This window comes from Protopterus annectens, chromosome 6.part1 (assembly GCF_019279795.1).
Source record: "Protopterus annectens isolate FY-2018-M chromosome 6.part1, PAN1.0, whole genome shotgun sequence".
Taxonomy (NCBI): domain Eukaryota; kingdom Metazoa; phylum Chordata; order Ceratodontiformes; family Protopteridae; genus Protopterus; species Protopterus annectens.
This window is the reverse complement of record NC_056738.1, coordinates 31,228,591-31,249,839: the sequence shown is the minus strand read 5'-3', so window position 1 is coordinate 31,249,839 and position 21,249 is coordinate 31,228,591. Positions and strand designations below refer to the sequence as shown.

Sequence of the window (21,249 nt, the reverse complement as noted above, 5' to 3'; positions counted from 1 at the left end):
TACTGATCAGGGATGTCTTTCCTTCTTGGGATTATACTCTTTTCTGTACTAGTTTCCTCCTTCTATTGTATAGCTTGTTTATGGCAAGGGTCCACCAGACTGGTTTCCTTTTCTTGGAGGAGTGAGTCTTGATTTTGCTTGGGATAGCATGCTCCATGCATTCTTGCAGGTGCTCTTAGAGTTCCTTTGTAAGGGATTCAGCAGCTTGGACAGCGTTGTCCTTTAGCATGGGGGCTGTGAATCTTTCCACCTCGGTCTTAAGTAACGTGAAGTTTGCTTTTGAAAAGTTTTTCACGGTGGTGTCCTTGAATGGGGGTGGGGGCGGAATGTGGATATCCAGAGTGATTAGTCTATGGTCTGATCTAACCAGTGAGGGGGTTGACCTCCAGTGTAGAACACCGGTTGCCCATTTTGGTGATGACCAGGTCCAATATGTTGTCACCTCTGGTGGGGGTGTTGACCAGTTGATCCAAGGTGTTTGAGTTTATAAATTCTAGGATGTGTTGGGCAAGGGAGTTAGTACTTGAATAGTTCTCCCAGTTAATGTTTGGGTAATTGAAATCACCCAATATTAGGGCGTTTGGTAGGACCTTCATATTTTCCAGTGTCTCCGGAAATGCAGAATGGGGGTCCTGGGTCATGGTGGGTGATCTGTAGCAAGCTACAATATGAATTGCAGCTTTGCCTGTTGTTATTTGCACATGGATGATCTCTGATGCATTGTGCTGCACCACTAACCTGGAGGTGTGGGTATCCTTGATGAATATGGATACACCCCCCGCCTTTTGTGTTTCAGTCTGGGTTCTGTGACTGAAAAGTATGATATGAGTTATAGCCTGGTAGTGCTGGGGTGCTCTCTGAAGCCTTAAACCAGGTTTCTGTTACTGCACAGATATCAATGTTCTCCATACTGAGGAGTGCCTTGAGTGCATACATTTTCAGGTTTAGACTTCTGGTGTTGAGCAGCATTATCCTTTGTTTTTGGTTACTTGCGCTATTTACAGTGGTGGATTTGTCTTTTGAACCTTGCCTAAAAAAGGCACTATGGCAAAAGCTTTGGCCAGTATTCGAAAGCCTAAGGGTGACAGGTCCAAGCCATCTCTTGTGAAGCAATGTGGCTTGTCGAGCATGTCATCCCAGGTGGACAGATACTGGATCCCCTTTGAATGACACCAGAAACATAGCCAATTGTTGAAATTGATAATTTTTTCTTTATACTGTGGCATCATTCTTGGTGAGGCAGGATGCTACTCAGGGTCAGGGTCATACTGGCTTGGGCTACATGATCAGAGAGCTCTTCCATGTCTCTTTTCATGTAGTCCAGGGAGGTACATCTCAGATCATTCACACCAACATGGACAATGCCAGAGTCGTATTTGTACTTGTTCTGGAGTGACCTGAGTCCTTGTGTTATGTGGCGGATCCTGGCGCCTGACAGGCAGCTAACTGTAACCTTCTCCTTGTCCAGCCTAGTGAGTGGGACATCAGTGTGCCTGACTATAGAGTCACCTATTACTAGTATGTTGGGTATGTTATTTTGCCTTAAGGCTGTGATTGCATGGCACACTGTTTATGTGAAGTATGTGTTTCATGGTTTATGATAGGGTGTGGAGGTTGCTTGGGTGTCTGCTTTGAAGGTCTCTGTTGCTTTTGCAGATTTTTATTTAGAGCCTCCGAGTATGTTTTTGTGTATTTATGTGTGTTATTTGCCGGTGTTGGTTTAGTAGGTTTATGTGAGACTGGTGTTGTGTTGCAAGTATTTTCCTTCTCCTCTTGACTGTCAGTTCCAGTCTTGGGTTGTGAGAGCTTTGCCTCCAGTTTGGCTGTATAACTGCATCTCTCACATATATTAGTGTTTGGTGGTAGGAGGAGAGGGTCGTCTGTGTACATGAGGCAGTTGTAACATAGCCTCAAAATGTCCAGATTCACCAGTTGGACTGGAGAGTACACCTGAAACTGCCCTTTGGACATGTCTGAATAGGTAAAGTGAGCTGTTTTACTGATTAAAAAATGTGGAGTTGAGTAGAATGTCAATGAATTACAGATACTGCATGTCACAAGACAGCTGTTCCTCAGAAAGAAATGGGGAAAGCAAAAATAAGTTACATAAAAATGTTTTGTAGACATAATTAGGGGTAAATCAAAAGTCACTATTAATAAAACACACTGAAATAATCAAGAATTTTCTGAAATGTGCTTCCAAAAATTAAACTGAAATTGTTTAAATAAATAAGTCTTTCTGTTACTGGTTACTGCAGGCAGAGGGGAAGCAATTTAGATTCGAGGTCCCGTCCTTTCTATTCTGGCTGTCAATTGCAATTACAGTTTTAACACCTCTGCAGTAGTGTAGGGGGAGGGGGCTGTCAATCCAGGTTGGTCTACAAAAGAACACTGAGAACAAAAGCCTCCAATTTAGCTACTTCTCTGCCTGCAACTGGATAACTTCAAAGTATAGTGTAAAGCAAGCCCTAAGCAAAACATAAATGAGGGTGATTAGCAAAAGAAAAGAAGCAGCCCTCTTACAGCAGGAATACAAATTGACAGTGAGTCACACATTTCCCATTATATGTCAATGGCATGGGAATTCACAGTTACGTCCTTATGTCTGGCATGAGTCATAGAAAGAACACTTGAAATGCTTTATGGGAAAGAGAAAGAGTTGAAGGAGAAAATCACGCTGACATACCAAGCCCCATCAGTAGCCATGTTGTGGTAAACATGCTAAAATTGCAAATAAAGTGCTTAGAGTGATTTTGAGGTGTTAAAATAGGTCTGGAAACAAACATAGACTGAAAAAAACATATTTTTTTAGTTCTAGCCTGGAGTTTTCCTTTAACAGAAACTGTTGATGAAATCTGACAAAAAAAAGCATAAAAAGAGCTTTGTATTCTGAAGTAGTCTGTTTCACGTGTTCTAAGATGGACAGCAAAATATTGCATAAGTAAAGGTTAATCCTGTAAAATGTTCTTTTTGGCCATCTTTCTGGACCATTACCTTGTTGTGGTAAAGGGACCTGTGCATCTTAGTAAAGCGATGTGCTATATCATGTAAGGCCACTCAAGACAGGCAAATCATGGCAAAGAAATCAGACGAAAGATAATCTGCTGGAAAAGATAATGGCAGGCCACTTCAGCATTTTCTCTAAGCAGACTCTATAGACACAAGCAATCAGTGACATGTTCAGATGACACTGGAAGTTGAGATCCTCAGATTTAAAGGTATCCATCTTACTACTGGGAGGAGTAAAGGAAAACTATGAGTAGTGCTACAGGTTATAATGTTGATGAATTTAAGTCAGAAGGATGTCCGTCTGATGAGATGTAGACAGATAAAAGAAAACTCCAATGCTGCAAAGGACCATACATCACACCGGCACATCAGTCTAATAACTATGAACTAAGTTACATGATGTGGTTAAAGATGACAAGAAAAAACACTGACATCTTGGAAATCAATGTTCTAAAATAGACTGTAATGGGTCATTTCTCATCAGATAATCATCAGATCATTTAATGGGCAAAATCTTTCAGAAGAAATGGAGCAGCCCTTCTAGTCAATAACATGGTGTAAAAATTAATGATTGGTAAAAACTCTAAAATTACAGCATGTTCTCTGTCAGAGTGTGCTATACTCGCAAGGTAAGCCTTTTAAAAGTAGAGTGGTACAAGTCTACTCTCCAATTACAGATGCTGAAGAGGAGAAAGTGGCCAGTTTTATAAGGAAATTGTACTAACATTTGGAAATAACACCTAAATATGTTACATTCATCCAAAGTGAACGGAATCCTAAATCTGGTACTCAAACCACAGCAAGAATAAAAGGCAGGTTGGACCTTGGACTGCAAAATGAAACAGAACACATGCTAGTAGAATTCTACTAAGATAATTCACCAGTCATAGCAAACATTCCCCTTTCAACAGCCTTGTGATGATGTGAGGTATTGCCTGCTATGCCAGAAGAAGTAGGGTAGTTGATGTGTAACACATGCCAGCATAGTTAGCTGGAGTTTTGTACAGAATTATACATCATTTATATATCAAACTGATTTGTACAGGTGCATGTGTTGAAAATGTATTTGTAAAACTACTTGTGTAGAAATGTGGGTCCTGATGGACAGAATACCTGCATGTCAGACTGTATTTTAACTGCTAAATTAATACATTGCAGAAGAGGATACTGGAAGAGAAAAGGTTAATCTCAGTTCAGCAAACTTTGATAAATAGTCTAAAATTACATTACCTGGTTTAGGCCATATAGATTGTATCTCACAATTCTGACTGCAGCCAGAGATGAAATGTCTGTGAGAAACCTGGCTTAGTAGCTGTGGGAAGAGTGGATGTGTTAAAATTGTTTTACAACTTCTAGATGCTGTAACACATCTTAGCAAAGATCTGTGTGTGTATTATGACAAATATGTGCTACATTCTGGTTCAGTTTCTAGTAAAGGGGTAGTATGGGAACCAGAGTCAGATGACCAGATTTGATGTCATTCTATACCTAGCACTGAAATGATATTTAGATATTAGTGAGAGATGCCACTTGGCTCTCAGCAGTCTGTTTGTGAAAACTGACAAAGAAGGAGCATTCTCCCATGTCATCTTGCCTTGCTCTAATAAGTGAGCTAGGGGACAGTAATTCTTTAGATTAGTCAGGAAAATATAGTGGGATTCATTAAGTATTGTTGTTCTGTACCTGTGTGAACCTTCCCATCTTTGCTATTTTTAATATTTCCTGTGACAAACTCTGGTGTTTATTGTACATAGATATTTAGTAGTTTCATATTACTTTATTTATTATTAAATATATTTAAATGTTTCATTGTGGCTGGTCTTTTAGAGAATATTTTAACCTTTGAGAGTACTTATATTTATTTGGTGACACTCTGGCCACTTCTGAAAGCCTTGCTGCATTGGTCAAACACTAACATTTGTATTAGTATTAATTTTGCTCAGTATAACTGGGGTCTACATTAGAACATCAAAGATTCAAAACTTCCAATGTTCTAATATTGAACCCTATTGAGCGAAAACTGAAAACATCGAACATACAGAACAGCAAATTTTTTCCTAGGGAAAAAAATTGCTGTTCCAAAACACACACACAACACAAGCACACCAAGCAAACAGCAATCCACACACATACACCTAAAATCTTACACCTAACCCTACACTAAACTATACACACACCACTAACTATCCACTTACCTTAACCCAAACTCTAACCCTAAGGTCCGTCACTATCGCAAACTCACCTCACCCGTGCCCTAACCCTAACTCACCTAACCTGCCCTAACCCTCATGTCCACACAATCGCACACATACCTAACCCATGCCCTAGCCCTAACTCACCTAACCCTCACATCCACAAAATTGCACACATACCTAACCTGCGCCCTAACCCGCACTCAATCGCACACTTACCTGAACCCGACCCGTAACTTTCCACCACAGTGCTGAAAATACCAAAACTTAAATGGACAACCAAATTCTTTCCCTAGGAAAAAATTTGGTTTTCTGTTGCTTCGATATTTTCAACTTTCGTTGAGTAGGGTTCGATATTAGAACATTTGAAGTTTTGAAACTTCGATGTTCTAATATATACCCTAACTGGGTACCCTTGTAACAACCTTAGAGTAGCTAGCTTTGAAGTGTTTAGGTGGCAGTACCTACCTTATAGTCTGGGTAGACGGGGCATTGCTGCTAAATCTGTGGCAGCCTTTCCCAGGTGTGTGTGTGTGTGTGTGTGTGTGTGTGTGTGTGTGTGTGCAAATCAAATCTCAAAGAGTGTGCATCAGCTACTTGGAGCAAGGACAAACAGCACTGGTTCACAGAGAGGGTGGTTGAGGACTTGGCTTGGAACACTTAGCTGAGGACTCAAATCTACAGTTGTGGTCAGTGTGGAGTTTTATTTGCTGCTGGTGACAGAGAGGGAAACCAAGCCCCAGGACGGGAGTGTGTTCCCTGTGCGCTCTTAAGGGAAAGTGTGCTTGGTGCAGAGAGCTGCATCTGGAAATACTGTATCCATCTATTTTTCTTCAAAGTGAACGTCCTTCACCAGTGTCCACAGTAAGGATTGAGGCCCCTTGCTTACTAGCCCAGAGCAGGGGCCTCACAGTGAATTCCTCCTCTCCTTTCATCAAATCTGTATCTGGGGCAGTACAGTTTCTGTGGCGTTTTTTTCAATCAGAAGCTGCTGAAAGCACACCAACCGTCTGCTTTTGATGTCCTGTGGACTGGTAAGCAGGTTGTTGCTAGTACCCCTTATGAAAGGTGTGAGACTATCTTCTTTATCTTTCTGCCTTTGCCTTGCAACCTGATGTAGTTTCTTTGTGTTATCTATTTACTTACTAGAATATGAAAGAAGGCCTCTAATGTCATATTATTTGTTATTGCAACTCCTTTCTTGGCCTCTTTGTTAGCCAAACAGTATACCTTCTTAGCCTGATCAGTCTTTTTCTAACTCCCACTTTCTCCTGCACTCCTCCTTTCTTTTCATGACTTTCTGGACTTCTACATTTCACCGCTACCTTTTTTAGGTACCTTGCTTCCATACTTTGGCTCAGACACATATCTGTTCTATAGTACTTATGCATGATGTTTTCAGGTGCTACCATTCTTCTTCAACTCCACCTATTTTTTCTTCTTCCTGAGATGCTAGGGACCAGAGTAATTAATGGAAATCTTGTTTTTCTCTCCAGTCAACTTTTCGGTCTTTAACCTAGTCTCTGCTGATCTTTCAGCCTTCTCAGATCACTGCTTGCACCTGACTGTAGCAACCAGTGGTTTATGCTGTGGGCTGACAGTTTCACTGGGGATGATTTTGCAATCACTGAATCTGCCCCAGTGCCCTTTCTTTACTAGGAAGAAGTCTACCTGAGTTGCATGTTGGCCACTCTTGCATGCAATCTCGTGGCTCGCTCTCTCCTGCCTAACCACCTGCTGGCCACCATTAAGCCATTTGACTGACAGAAACCTAGAATGGTCTCTCCTTCTTTATTCCTGTTGCCCCATCCATGCAGACCCAAGCAATCCTCATATCTTACTCTGTCATGATATATACATTTAATTTACCCATTATCAACACCAACACATGTCTTGCTTTATCAAGTAGGTCCTGCAGCTACTGTCTGAATGAACTCTTTCCTAACTATCACAACTCTGTTGTGGTGCATAGGCTAAGATTACGAATAGTGCCCCATCCTTACACTGGAGTCTGATTGCCATGAGTCTGTCACTAATTCTAATGACACCCTCGCCATTTTCTGAAGACTCTCCCTCACCACAACTCCCACACCATTTCTAGTCGGTCCTCCTCCTGAATAGCAGACTATGGATTCCAAGCCAAGTGGCTTTGCTGCACTAGCCTTCCATTTTGTCTACTGGATACAAAGGATGTCCATCCTCCTTCTTACCATCAAGTCATCCACTGCCAAGCTGCGATGTGTTAGTGAACCTACACCGACTGAATCAATCCTGACTGACTGGTTTTAGGTCTAGCTTTCACTCAACAAAGCTATCTCAGTGGGACTTCCAAGACGGCTGCACATTGAGCAACAACTTAATTCTGGCCGTCCCAGTCTGGAAACAGAAACTTAGCAAAGAACGCCAGTGGACCTAGATTTCTGGGTAAATTTCAGTAACTGACTAGTAAGTGCACTGCCTGGATGCCAAGCCAAAAAGAAATATAAAGGACCTGCAGGAAAATAAGCTACAAAAGGTGAAGAAAAAACAGAATGGGAAAAGTACTGTAGTTGTTAAGCAAGAAGCAGTGCAAGTTCCAAACATGACTTCCAGTAACCTAGAGGGACGTATAAAGCAACTGTACACAGAAATGGTTAAAATAAATGAAACACTGATACAGTACATCAACAAAAACAATAAAAAGCTTGACAAAATGGAAGAAGCTTTAAACAGACATTCAGATAAGATGAAAGAAATGCAAAACTCAGAGGCTGAAATGAAGAAAAGGCAGGCTGAATAGGAGACTGCACAAGAAGAAATGTTTCAAAAAATAATATAATTAGAGGGCAAGGTACCAGAGAAGCAACAGCATAAATAAACAACTGGACTGGTATTCCACACAGGAAATGTTAACTGAAAGGGCACCTTGTGTGTATGCTCCAAATCTGGTTACAAGAAAACAACAAAGACCTTTACTAGTAAAGATGCAGTCTTAGCAGAAGGAGCTGATTCTGACAAAAATGCATCAGAAGGACAAGGTACTAAAAGTGGGAGACTGCGGTGTGGAGAATGACTACTCATTGTACACCAGACAGAAGAGGAGAAAATATATTCCATTATTTAGGGAATGTAGAAAATTAGAAGTGAAATTCAAACTGCTGTACCCAGCCATCTTCACAACATTTTTTCCCTGGAGGGACAAAATAATTTTTTGATGAAGAAGTACATGCTACGGAAGAAATACAGAAGTTTATCCAGCAAAGAATGAGCTGTGAAACAGAAGGGGTTTCTGCTTCATGTCCTTCTGGTGAAAAGAACTACAGAGAGACTGAGCCCGTGAAATCTTTTGCACTGTCTCAACAGAAAATACCTAAGAGAAGGAAGAAAATATAAGAGTTGACTAGAAAAATGGATAATAGATTGGAAATGAAGCAGAGATAGGATTTGAGAGATGGAGATGAACAGGAATAAAATGAATAACCTGGAAATTGACAAATGTGGGATTATAAAGCAATAATCATATTTATGAAATATGGCACAACAGGAAAATCTAGAAATATTGGACTTTTTGCACTTTGCTGGACTTGTGGGGCCTCTAAAATATATGCCCTACTCAGTGTCATAAATTTTCGGAAAAATACATGAGGGAAGAGGAGAGAGAAAGTCAACTGTAAGCAAAACAACATTTTTTTCTTAATAGTACTATTTTTATAGAGTATGAATTTCTTTGCATGCTATAAAGTACAATTCTCTTGGTTGTTTTTAAGTGTAATGGGGATACTATTGTAAACAGGTGCTTCTGTTCGTTTATTTATTTATTTTTTTCTCTCTCACTTCTCTCTTTCTCCCTGTTCAGTTTTAAGAAATGAAAGTAAACAAAAAAGTATGGTTAAAAGAGCATGATAAAAGAAAAAAATAATGTGCTTTTTCTCATTCTTGCATGGAGGAATGACAAGATTAAGCCCATTATCTTGATCTAGCAACAAATTTTATGAAAAAGCATGTAAATGAAAAAGAATAATGAATATTATAAGGCTTTTTTCTAGCAAATAAATGTATGCTTAGTAGCAATTCTGTATCTGGTCATCCTGTTTCCATGGAGACAATCTGATAAAAAGAAACTGTCTGGGAAAAAAAAAGAGAAATTATCTAGGAGATAATGTTCTCTGAAAACATTCAGTTATTTTCCCAGTTGGGGAGAGCTATAAAGATAAGACAAAACCAGGCAGCACATAATAGAAGCATAGGCTGCACCATGTGTCTTAGCATGGATAACCTCTCTTTTAGGTTAACGTACATCTATCAGTGTGGCTGTCAGCTTGGGACATTTGCACCTATTAGGAAGCTAAAACTTCAATATCTGAAGATTTACAAAGTTCAGTGTGTTAGTATTAAGCTAATAGGTTTCAGGGGGTATTGGGGGTGTGTTTGTTTGTTTGTTTGATGTCTTTCAATAAAACAAAAAGTTTTGTACGATATGATACCGGCTCAAATGGATATGGCAACAAACAACTGCATAAAAGTACAACCTGCCAAACAGTTTATGCATGTAGCACAAAAGCTGGAACTAGGCATTTAACAAAAAAAGCTGTTATACATAAAAGGTGGAAATAACAACTTTTTTATACAATGATGCTTTCTGTAATGTCTTTCACAGATCAACACAAAAAAAGAAAGAGTAGTGATCTATATTAAAAAATGTACAGTGCAAATAGCTATGTTACAGGAGACACAACTGAAAAGAACTGAACATGTGAATTTGATAAAGAAAGACTTTCAGGATGGCTATTCAGCAGAATACATGGGACAAAGGAAAACAGGAGTACTTATGCTAAATGCAAGAGGAGCTCCGGTAGTGATAGAACAGGATAAAAAAGACAGTAATGGTAGATTTCTTGTACTAAGGGATTACTGGCAAGGGAGGAGGATTACACTGACATGTATTTATATTCCACCGAAAACTGCTATAATGGAGCTTAAGAAAATTCTTGGAGAAATAATCAGCTTTCAGCAAGAAATATTACTTATGGCTGGGGACTGGCATGTGATTTGCAGCAGTTAGCATATGTCTGGAGGGCCCAAAATGGAAAGTATAACAAAGGAGGGTAGACTTTTGAAGCAATGTATGAAAATATATGGCGTGGAAGATGTGAATTCAGTAGTAGGAGTTCGGAGTAAATTTACATATTGTTCTCCAAGCTGTAACTGGGCTAGGCTAGGCAGAATTTACATTTCTCAGGAACATGTGCATTTAATTGAAGGTCTTGATACCCACCCAATAACTAGTTCAGATCATGCGCCAAAAATAACAAAGATAAAAACACAGGATAATGAAATAAAAATGAGACAGTGGCGCTTTCCCACCTATCTGCTGAAAAGAGAGGAATTTAAGGAATGGGTAATGGAGATTATTCAGGAGCTATTCGACTGTTTGACCTAATTTAGTAATGTAAGGATCCCCAAACATCCCAAACTGTGCAATGAAGCATGAGCAAATACACTTGCCTCTGTGATGGACTACCGACTCCTGCATGCAAAATGACTTTGAAAAAGTACAAATAAATTGTTGCATTCCTTTTGCATACACTCAACAGTATAACCAAAAAAAAATACGTCAACGAGGGAAGTAGTCACACAATTTGCACTGAAACAATGCAACTGCACATACTAAAGTCAGTGATGGAAATGTCAAAGATTATCAGCAATTAAGTGGCTGAACTGTGTGTGTGTGTGTGTGTGTGTGTGTGTGTGTGTGTGTGTGTGTGTGTCACACCTCTCAACCTCTTAGCCCAAGAAATCTAACAAAGCCTGACATAATGGGGGGTCAAAAGCCCCAAAACAGGGACAGATTTTAAATAGTGTTGTTATAAACTTAGAAAATAGCCAGAGTAACTTGTTTTTTTGTTAAAATGCATTTTCTTAATGATTTGAAGTCTGAAACTCAAATGTATTGTCGTTATTTAATGATTTCATTCCTTAGATCATCCCAGTGATTTTCCAGAAAACTACAAATTTTATGAAGAACAGACCGAAATTTTGAGGCATAAATTTGGACATTACGTGAAAATATGATATGGTGTCTGTGTGTGTGTGTGTGTGGGGGGGGGGGGTGTAGCCACTGTAGCAGCCCGCACCTAGCAGTTTGAAAAAATACAAGTTATGCAGGGCCTTTACTACCTCTGACACTATTACTAGTTTTACTTTCTATTTCAGTGGGAATGTCTGAATACATTAATGTTTCTACTGAGAGATGTTTTAACAGCACTAACAAAACAAACTGCATTGCTAGTAAATAATTCTATTATTTTCCTCACAGTTCTTTGTGATTCCACTTCTTGATGCAGTTCCTGAATTTTCTCGTCATTCTGTAACTGTACGGCATTTTTCTGCAGCTCAAGTTCTTCCAAGGCCAACAGTCCTTGTTGCTCTTTCTCCTGGATTATCCCCAGGTATTCTGAGTGACATTTTTCCTGTACAAAAGCATTAACAAATGTATTAATAAAATAAATAAAACAGTACTCTACCCCTGTAAACAAACATACATACATAACTAAATAAATAAATATACATTTCTTTGGTACATAAGCCAAGTGCAATAATTTCCTAATCACTGTGACAGCATAACTGTCCTTTCATTCCCTGATTGGGGCAAAAACTCAACTGTCCACTCACTCTGCTCAGAGGATAATAATTGAGCACTGAAAGAAGGCTATCATGGTATGGTGCACCCTATCCTCCTTGTAGAGATGTCCCTTCCATAAGTGCTGATCTCCCTGGCTTTCATTCAGGGTGGTCACTAGCTAACACATACAAATGTAGGTCACACATATCACACTCTTATGTATCAGCACTGCAGTGGACTGGGGGACTGGACCCTTCCTCTCAGGACTGGTGAGTCAGCACTGGCCACTCACTCCTGCCATCCCCTTGGCCAGTCCTACATCTTCCCATGCTGCTAAATGAACACAGGTTGTCTGGTGTGTTGTCAGGCCTATATCCTTCTCTGCCAGAATTAGTGCAGAGGATTAAGGCTCTGAGCTGTCATTGAGGCATTTATTCTAAACAAGTATTCCTGTCACCTCCAGTTGCCAGAAAGGGCTCCCAGACTATTCCTGAAAAGGAACACTCACAAACAATGGGCTTACCTAGTTAACAAATGCATAAATTAAAATAAAAAATAAAACAGCTACAGTTTAATGCTTATTTTCATAAGCATCCCACCCAGTCTGAACAACCTTCAGCCTATAATGATCTCTAAAATCCAGGGTGTCCCTATATACTCCTTTCTGATCAGTCCTACTGACCTCTCTTATCAAGTTCCTTATGAGGCAAAATACTCTTCATATGAACTTTTGAAAGGCCATGGAGTGATGTCTTTGAACAACATCCTATGGAGCTGCAGAAAGAAAACTTTCTCAATAGTGCAGCATAAAACAGAAACAATTATTCAGCAGGTTGATGCTGGCCTATTCTTTGCAGTGATATGTAAATATTTATTTACATATCCTGGTGTTAAGTTTTTAAAGAGATAATCAGAAATACAGAATTACAGCATCAGCAATAAACTTCAATATGCTCCCTCCCACAGCTTCATATGATGACTTAAGTATTCTACTATGAAATAAAATTTAATCTTGCACAATATATGTAGTTAAACAAACTGCACATGCATATATGCACACCTGCAAAATAACATGCAAGTGATAGATAAATTATGTTGAAGATACGAAAAATGACAAATCTTGCTGTTAACTTGGATTGTGACTGAAAAGGGTCCATGTAGTTCAGTTCACCATCAAGTTAACAGAAAGAAAATAAATCAGCTGCACACTGGACAGGCTTGTGTGGCCAGTCCTCAAGATGCCAAACACAGTATCAACCCCCAAACTCACCCCAAAAAACAAACAATTCTTTGTCGTACTAAACCTGTTTGGCTCTGGACTCTACAAAAGGTCACAAAAGCAGTACTAAGCCTTATGCCATACACTTGGGAATGGGAGGCAACAGAAACTCACCCATGCCACACAGACATCAGACTCCATAACAAAACAAATGAAATGAAAAAAAAAAATCATACTCAGAAAAATTCTTATTTAGAATATTAACATTTAAAATAAAATTTTGAGGGAGAAACTGGAACAACAAGCTATTTATTAGTACTATATTTTGGTGTAAACCCATCAAGGAGGAGAACCCTTCGGGAAAAACAAGGTTACCCCTAGCTACCAAATAGGTGGCAATCCACTGAGCATAGAAGAAGTTATCAGGGACCTGGGGACCCAGGTTGATAGTAGTCTGTCATTTGACACCCATGTAGCTAAAGTAGTTAGGAAGACCTTCTACATTGCCCACCTTATCATGAAGGGATTCTCATCTAGATCAAGGGAGGTCATAGTCTCCCTATACTCATCACTCATCAGACCAATGATTGAGTACAATGCCCCATTCGGAATGTATCTGACCCGACACTTGCAGCAGCTGGAGAGGCCACAAAGTTCCTCACCAAAAGGATAAAGGGTCTCAAACATCTGTCCTATGCTGCCCGACTGAAAGAACTCCAGCTCTATTCAGTCGCACTTGCTCAGAGGTGACCTTTGCCTAACATACAAGGCCATGTCAAACCCAGATTTGATGAATATGCTTCACCTCAAAAATCTAGATCCGTCAGAGCCACAAGGGCGAGAGACTTAAACCTCGACACGGCTATTAATAGGACCTGCTGGAGGGATAGATTCATCACCCAAAGACTCCCTATGCTGTGGAATAAAATCCCGGTATATGTGAGGCAGAGCACCTCGCTGGCCTTGTTCAAGAGAAATCTTGACCAATGGATGGGAGATCGCAGATATACACCAGGGATTACCTCAGTGTCACTGCTCAACAGAGGCACAGCAAAATAATGGGTATAGTTCCCCATACTAAAGGGGTGGCGTAAGCCACAAAACTATGGGCTAGGCTTGTAAATGCCCTCGGGCAGATAGCCTAGTATGAACCTATGAACCTATGAACCTATGAACTGACAAAGCTTACTTTACTACTAGACAAAACAGTGAGCCAGTTAAAGTATCTTGGACAAAGAAATGTCAGCTGGGCTGTGTGTGAAATAAACATTCAAGAAATCTGCGTTTAAAGGAAAACTTCATCTTAGAACTAAATATATAACTGCTGGATAGACAGTTATGTATCCCAGAGACTACCCTATCTATGGAACAGGCTCCCCATCCATGTGAAGTAGAGTGCCTTGCTAATCCAATTCAAGTGCAACTTAGAAAACTGGATGGGAAACCGGAAATTAATCCCTGGTTTGGCACCTATGCCTCTGATGGAAACAGGTGACCTGTACATGGTTCATCTCCCAGGCCCATCCTTACACTCATCAAAAGTTTCAGAACTTGTCAGAGATTTCGGATGCATGGCTAGGCTAAAAAAGCCCTCATGGCTGTTAGCCTAGTAAACACCGATGAACCTATATATCTATATTTCTTTCTATATATATATATATATATATATATATATATATATATATATATATATATATATCTATAGCTAATCTATATATATATATATATATGTGTGTGTGTGTGTGTGTGTGTGTGTATACATGTAGTGTATGTATGTATGTGTATATATATATATATATATATACAGACACACACACACACACATATATATATATATATATATATATATATATATATATACACACACACACACACACATTATTTCACTGTAATATTGTTTTCTGAGCCTTTTTTAACACCTGAAGATCACTCTTGGTGCTTCACATAGAATTTTAAAATGTTTTTCTAAAAATGGCTGCGGGGGGGGGGGGGGGGTTAAAATATCAACACGGTCTTGTTTTTCTTCAACCCTTTCAATTTTCCATAACCCATTTCGAGTATGCTTCATTTGAATCATGCTAGACATAAGGAAGTAGTGGTGTGCTCCCATGACATTGACATATAATGGTATAAGTGTCAGTCACTGTCATTTTATATACCTTCCGTATCAGGACTACTTCTGTTTTTTTCCTGTGTAATGACCCTCATTTATACTAATCTCGAGTCTGTTTTACATTATACTAAGGCTTTATACAGCTGCAACCAAAAAAGCAGCTAAACTGCAAACCTTTACTCAAAGTATCATTTTGTAGTCCAACAACAATCAGCCCCCCCACACTATTTCTGAGGTGTCCAAACTGTCACTGCACTTAGAGATCATTGCTGCTTCCTGTGTGACACACTCTACTGGGAAGGGAAGGGAAGGGATTTTAGTATAATTTGGTTCCCCAGTGCCTACAGTGGAAAGATTTTTATTTATTTATTTGTGTGTTTGTTTATACCTGAATGTTGCTGAAAATGCTTTGCCTTCATTTGTTCTTTAATTAAAGTCATGTTTTTGTTTCCTGTTACTAAGTAAATTTCAAAACAAAATATTACTAATTTTCTATTCCTTAGGTTTGGATAATGTTTTTTTCAGGCACAGATGTCTTGTAGAATTATACATTCTATCTTTGCTTATTATTCTGCTCATATGATTTGTTAAAGTACAGGAAAATAACTCTTCTATAAACCTGACTGATAATGACACAGTGAAATTAAGGGCATGGAAATTAATTCTATTCCCTGCAGTGGGAAAATTTTTTGGGGGAGGGGCAAAATAGTACAGGAAATTCTTTTATCAGTTGCATTTGTTTTTAAAAAGGAAGTTATGTACTCACTATAAAGTTGCATCTGTGTTGTCCATTTTCATTATTCCTCAACTGCTGGGTTTGGATCCGATCCCTTGGATATGACTCAGCTGTTGCTAAAGCTCATGTCAAATAAAAACTCTCATTTACCCATAATGCACCAACCTCAATTACCTCAGATCTTGTTTGCTGCCTTAGTAAAAAGTAAAAGATGGAAATTACTTATGGAAAAACTATATCTGTGGCTTATATAAAAAAATAAGGCCATATATGTCCCCTAAGCACTCAGTTTTCCGAAATACTTAAGAATGGGGGTTGCTGGGAGGAGAGCGGAGGAAGAATGAAAATGGACAACACCGATGGAACGATATGGTGAGTACATAACTTCTTTATTCAATGTTGTCAATTTTCATTCTGTCCTCAACTGTTTGGACAGAATCACCAGCTACCTAATTTCCAGGGCAGATTCAAGGAAGGTTATTCCTAAGCACCACAAAACCAAAAGATGCCCTTCCTCTGAAGACCACATCTAATTTGTACTGAGTAATAAAGGTATGGGGATAGCCTATGTAGCTGCTGCACAAACTTCATCCATGGACACTCTGGATTGAAAAACTAAGGAAGCTGCCATAGATCTGGTGGAGTGGACTTGAACAGGTTTGTCAGAACAATGCCCAATTTGTTATACATACAAGAAATACAATTTGTTATCCATATAGATAGAGTAACTTTGGTAACTGGTTTACCAATGTTGGCTCTACAGATGAAACAAATAATTGATCATAGTTTCTGATGGTTTTTGTCCTATGTAAGTAAAAACTTAATTTGGGAAAGAATACTGAGCAAATTAATAGATAGATAGATTTATATTTTTTAATTCTGATACCACCTTTGAAAGAAAAGACGGGTTGGTAAGCCAGTTAACTCTGTCTTTAATAAAACTCTGGCCGAGGTAATGGCTACTAAGAAAATTGTCTTCTATGAAAGATATTTATATTTGCATGTAGCTAAGGGTTCGAAAGAGTAGAGTGCCTTTTAAAAAGGCTTTGCTCAACTTATGGGATGCTACAGAAGAACCATCCATTCCAGTGTGAAAATTGGAAATCAATAAACTAGCTCCCTCTTCAAAAAATGTGCTAGAAATTCCAAGATATTATGAATGTGACCTGATAAAGGTTCACTGTTACGATTTTGAGCCACAAAAACAAATCTCTTCCATTTGCTGGAGTACAGCTTTATGGTGGAATTTTTATGGAAGGATAAAAAAAGAACACGATGGACCAGAGAAGACAACATAGGTTGTTTGGCAATTAATGTATCTGGAAGAGCCAGGCAGTCACAGCCTAAGATTCTGTATGTTTGGCTGTATCATACCTGATGGGTGAGACAGGATGTCCAGAGTCGGATCCAGAAACCAAAGTGGTTGAATTAGGTGACGTCAAAGGAAGGGAAACCAAATTTATCACCAGTAAGGGGCAATGAGGATACCCTTGCAGCATTCTGGAATTAATGAAGTGGGAAGAAATGCATAAAGGAGACTGGGGGAACAATCATGAAGCAGAGAATCCCTCGGGGATTCCCCTTGTAGAGGATTAGGGTAAAGTGACTACTACATTTGTTGTTCAGTGGGGACGTGAACAGATCACAGCAAGGCTGGCTCCATTGTTGGAAAATTGTATTTGTAATCTTTTTTTGAGGGACCACTTGTGAGGTAGAAGAATGCACCCGCTCATTTTGTCTATCGCCAGACAAGAGCAAGTCTGGGGAACCTGGTCTCCTGCGCATATGAGTGGATACCTGGTCAGAGTGGTAATGAGCCAGTCGTCAAGATACGGAAACACTCACAATCCTTGCAGTCTCAGGTGTGCTGCTACTACTACCATGCACTTGGTAAACACCCTGGGGACTCCAAAAGGCAGTACTCTGAAATGCTAATAACTGACTCCCAGCCGAAGATATAAGTACCTTCTGGACCGTCTATTCCTCTTTATGTGATAGTATGCATCCTGAAGGTCTAAACAGCACATCCAGTCACCCTTGCTCAGAAAGTGGAAATGGAGAACCGTGATCAGCTGAAACTTGGCTCTTCAAATTTTCTTGTTTAGTTTGGAGAGATCCAGAATTGATCTTCAGTCCCCTGCTTTCTTTGGCACTATAAAGAAAGTACAGTTTTGTACCTACCATAAATGTAGATGTTCGAGTGTCTTCACTGCTGCAGTCATTACACTTGGGTTATCCTGCCGTCAGGCGGGCCCACAGTCGGCCTGAGTTCCAAAGTCTTGGTCCGGCGTCGGTTGCTGTCGCCTCTTCCCTGAAGTCAGTGCGCCAGGGGTATATAAGAAGCAGCCGACGCCATTTCCTTCAGTTTTTCTTGCCCCAGATGTCAGGTGCCCCCAACAATGGTAGGTAATACATATTGCTAATAACGCATATGAAAAAGGTAAAAATGAAACCTTCATTAACCAGCAAATACACCACAAAGGTAGTATAGGTTAGTCCCAGATAAGAAAGAGGGGCTGGAGGGTGGGTAACCTGGACTGCAGCAGTAAAGACACTCAAGCATCTACATTTATGGTAAGTACAAAACTGTACTATGTTCATCGTGTTTCACTGCTGCAGTAATTACACTTGGGTAGAATCCCAAGGCTGAGTTTGGGTGGCTGGCTCTATAGAGGATTTGGTGTGGCTATGAGGCCCTGCAGCACTGCAGTGGCAAAGCCAGCTCTGGATCTAGAATAAAGAGGAAAATGGTAATGCTTGGTAAAGGTGTGCACTGAACTCCAAGTTGCAGCTTCCAAGATATCTTTGGTAGGTACTCCTCTGAGGTAGGCCGTAGAAGTAGCAGTTGACCTGGTGGGATGTGGTCAAATGTTTGATGGTACAGGTTTCCCATGCTGTGTGTAGCAGAACCGGATACAGTGTCCTATCTACTCTGAAATGTTCTGCTTTGAAATAGCCTTTCCCTGTGATCCTGCAGCATATGATACAAACAATTGTTCAGTTTTTCTGAAAGCTTTTGTTTTGTCCAAGTAGAAGCGTAATTGCCTGTGTATGTCCAAGGAATGTAAAAGTCTCTCCCCTTTATTCTGGGGATTTGGATAAAAGGTTGGCAAGTGAATGGTTTGGTTAAGAGCCACACTGGATACCACCTTAGGCATAAAGGAAGGGTTTGTTCTTAAAGAAACCCTGTCTTGGTGGAAAATGATAAAAGGTTCCACTGCCATTAGTGCCTGCAGTTCTGAGACACTTCGTGCTGAGGTTATTGCCAGACGCAGAGCAGTTTTCCATGATATATATTTTAACTCTGCTGAATTGGCTGGTTCAAAAGTAGGCAAAGTGAGCTTTTCCAAAATGAAATTGAGGTCCCAAGTTGGTGTTGGTGCTCTCCGGGGTGGTCTTATGTTTTTAGCCCCTCTGAGGTACTGCTTTAGCAAAGGGTGAGAAAAAATAGGAGGATCTGTGTTGTAATGAGCCGAGATGGCAGAAGCATGAATCTTAATGGATGAGAAGGATAGTCCTTTGTCCAGCATCTCAGTCAAGTATTGTAGTATCTGAGGAATGTTAGGGACCAGAGGATTAAGGTTTTGAGACTGGTTCCAGGCACAGAATTTCTTCCACTTTTCTGAATAAGATTTCCTGGTGCTAGGCCTCCTGGCCTCCAAAATGACATCCATAACAGCTTTAGAGAGAGAAGTTGTCTGTTTGGCTATTGAATCTTCCATGCAGCCAGGTTTACAATTTTGAGCTGACTGTGCAGTATCATTGTTTTGCTGAGTCAGAAGGTGTGGAATTTGAGGCAAAATCCAAGGTGGACGTTGAGCTAAGTTCTTTAAGATTGGGTACCAGTGCTGGAGTGGCCAGTCTGGAGCAATCAGAATCATCTGTGGTTTGTCTTGTCTTGCTTGTTTTTCCAGCTGAAAGAAAGAGCATCCACTTTCCATGCTTGTGTGTGATAAGTCCTTGTGCAGAATTTTTGTAGTTGGCAATTCAGTGGGGAGGCAAAGAGATCTATGTCCGGGCACCCCCATTTTTGCATTATCATGCTGAAAACTTGTGGATTTAATTTCCACTCGTGAGGATCCATGATGTTTCTGCTTAGGTCGTCTGCCAGAGTATTTATCTTTCCTGGCAGGAATTGTGTTTGCAGATGAACTTGATAAGTTATAGCTGTGTTCCACAAGGTAATGGCTTGCCTGCATATGGGGTAAGTCCCCTTTGCTTGTTTATGTACCACATCACTGTGGTGTTGTCTGTCCTTATTAATAATTGTCCTGGATGCAGAAGGTCCTTGAAAGCTGTTAGGGCATTTTGTACAGCCAACATCTCTTTTTGATTGATGTGAATAGGCATTTGTTATGTGGTCTATTTGCCATGAATACATTTTCCTGCCATGTGTGCTCCCCAGGCGTAATCCGAGGAGTCTGTTGTTATAGTCTGCCTGGCTGTGGGAAGAGTGAAAGGCTGACCCTTGTTGAGGTGACATGCCTGTGCCCACCATCGAAACTCCTGTTGTAGGCAGAGAATTAGAGGTATTACTGTCTTCAAGCTGCGAGAATGTTGAGACCAAACACTTTTTAGGTACCATTGTAATTTCCTCATACGCAGTCTTGCATAGGGAATTGGTAGAATGCAGGATGCCATGAATCTCAAGGCCTGCAGAATTTTTCTTGCAGGGATTTGGGACTTTGTTGCCAACAACTGAAAATACTGAGTCAGTTGTCCTTGTTTGTCTGGCGTGAGATAAGCCATCTGGGCCGTTGTATTTAAGCTGGCACCCAGGAATATTATCTCTTGTGAGGGCACTAGTTTTGACTTCTTTTCGTTTACTGTGTACCCTAGGCAACTTAATCTTTTTACGAATGCCAGATGCTGTAGAAGAATGTCCTTGCTCTCTGCTTGAATCAGTCAGTCGTCCAGATATGGATATACTTGAATTCCTTTTTGTGTGCAAAATGCAATTACTGGTGCCAGGCACTTGGTAAAGACCCTGGGGCAGTAGATAAGCCAAAGGGCAGTGCATAGAATTGGTAGTGTATTGAACCAGCTATGAATCTGAGGTATCTTCTGCAATTTTGTCCAATAGGGACATGCAGGTATGCCTCTTTGAGGTCCAAAGTAACAAGCCAAGCTTTCTTGCCCAACATGGGAAGGAGCTGTTGTAGTGTCAGCATTTTGAATTTCGGAACATCCAGGTAAGTATTGAAAGTGGAAAGATCCAGAATGGGTCTCCAGGCTTTGTCCTTTCTGGGTACCAGGAAGACTCGAATAAAATCTTTGTCCTTTTTCCTGCTGTGGTACTTTTTGAATAGCTCTCATGTCCATGAGAGCTGTAATTTGTTTTTGTGCCTCTGCCCATTGATTTTGTGGCAGGTCTGGCAT

General features: G+C 40.1%; 1 protein-coding gene across 1 annotated transcript in view; it reads right to left on the bottom strand.

The window, feature by feature from the left end:
• Positions 1-2,153: 2,153 nt before the first annotated feature.
• The window catches only part of LOC122805249 (golgin subfamily A member 4-like), a 760,109-nt gene continuing 741,013 nt past the window's right edge, over positions 2,154-21,249 (bottom strand). Inside the window, exons 5-6 of the mRNA XM_044075339.1 lie at positions 11,495-11,650; positions 2,154-2,186 (exon numbers count right to left, since the gene is read on the bottom strand). Coding sequence (XP_043931274.1) covers positions 2,154-2,186; positions 11,495-11,650 — 189 coding nt within the window. The remainder of the gene's footprint in view (positions 2,187-11,494; positions 11,651-21,249) is intronic.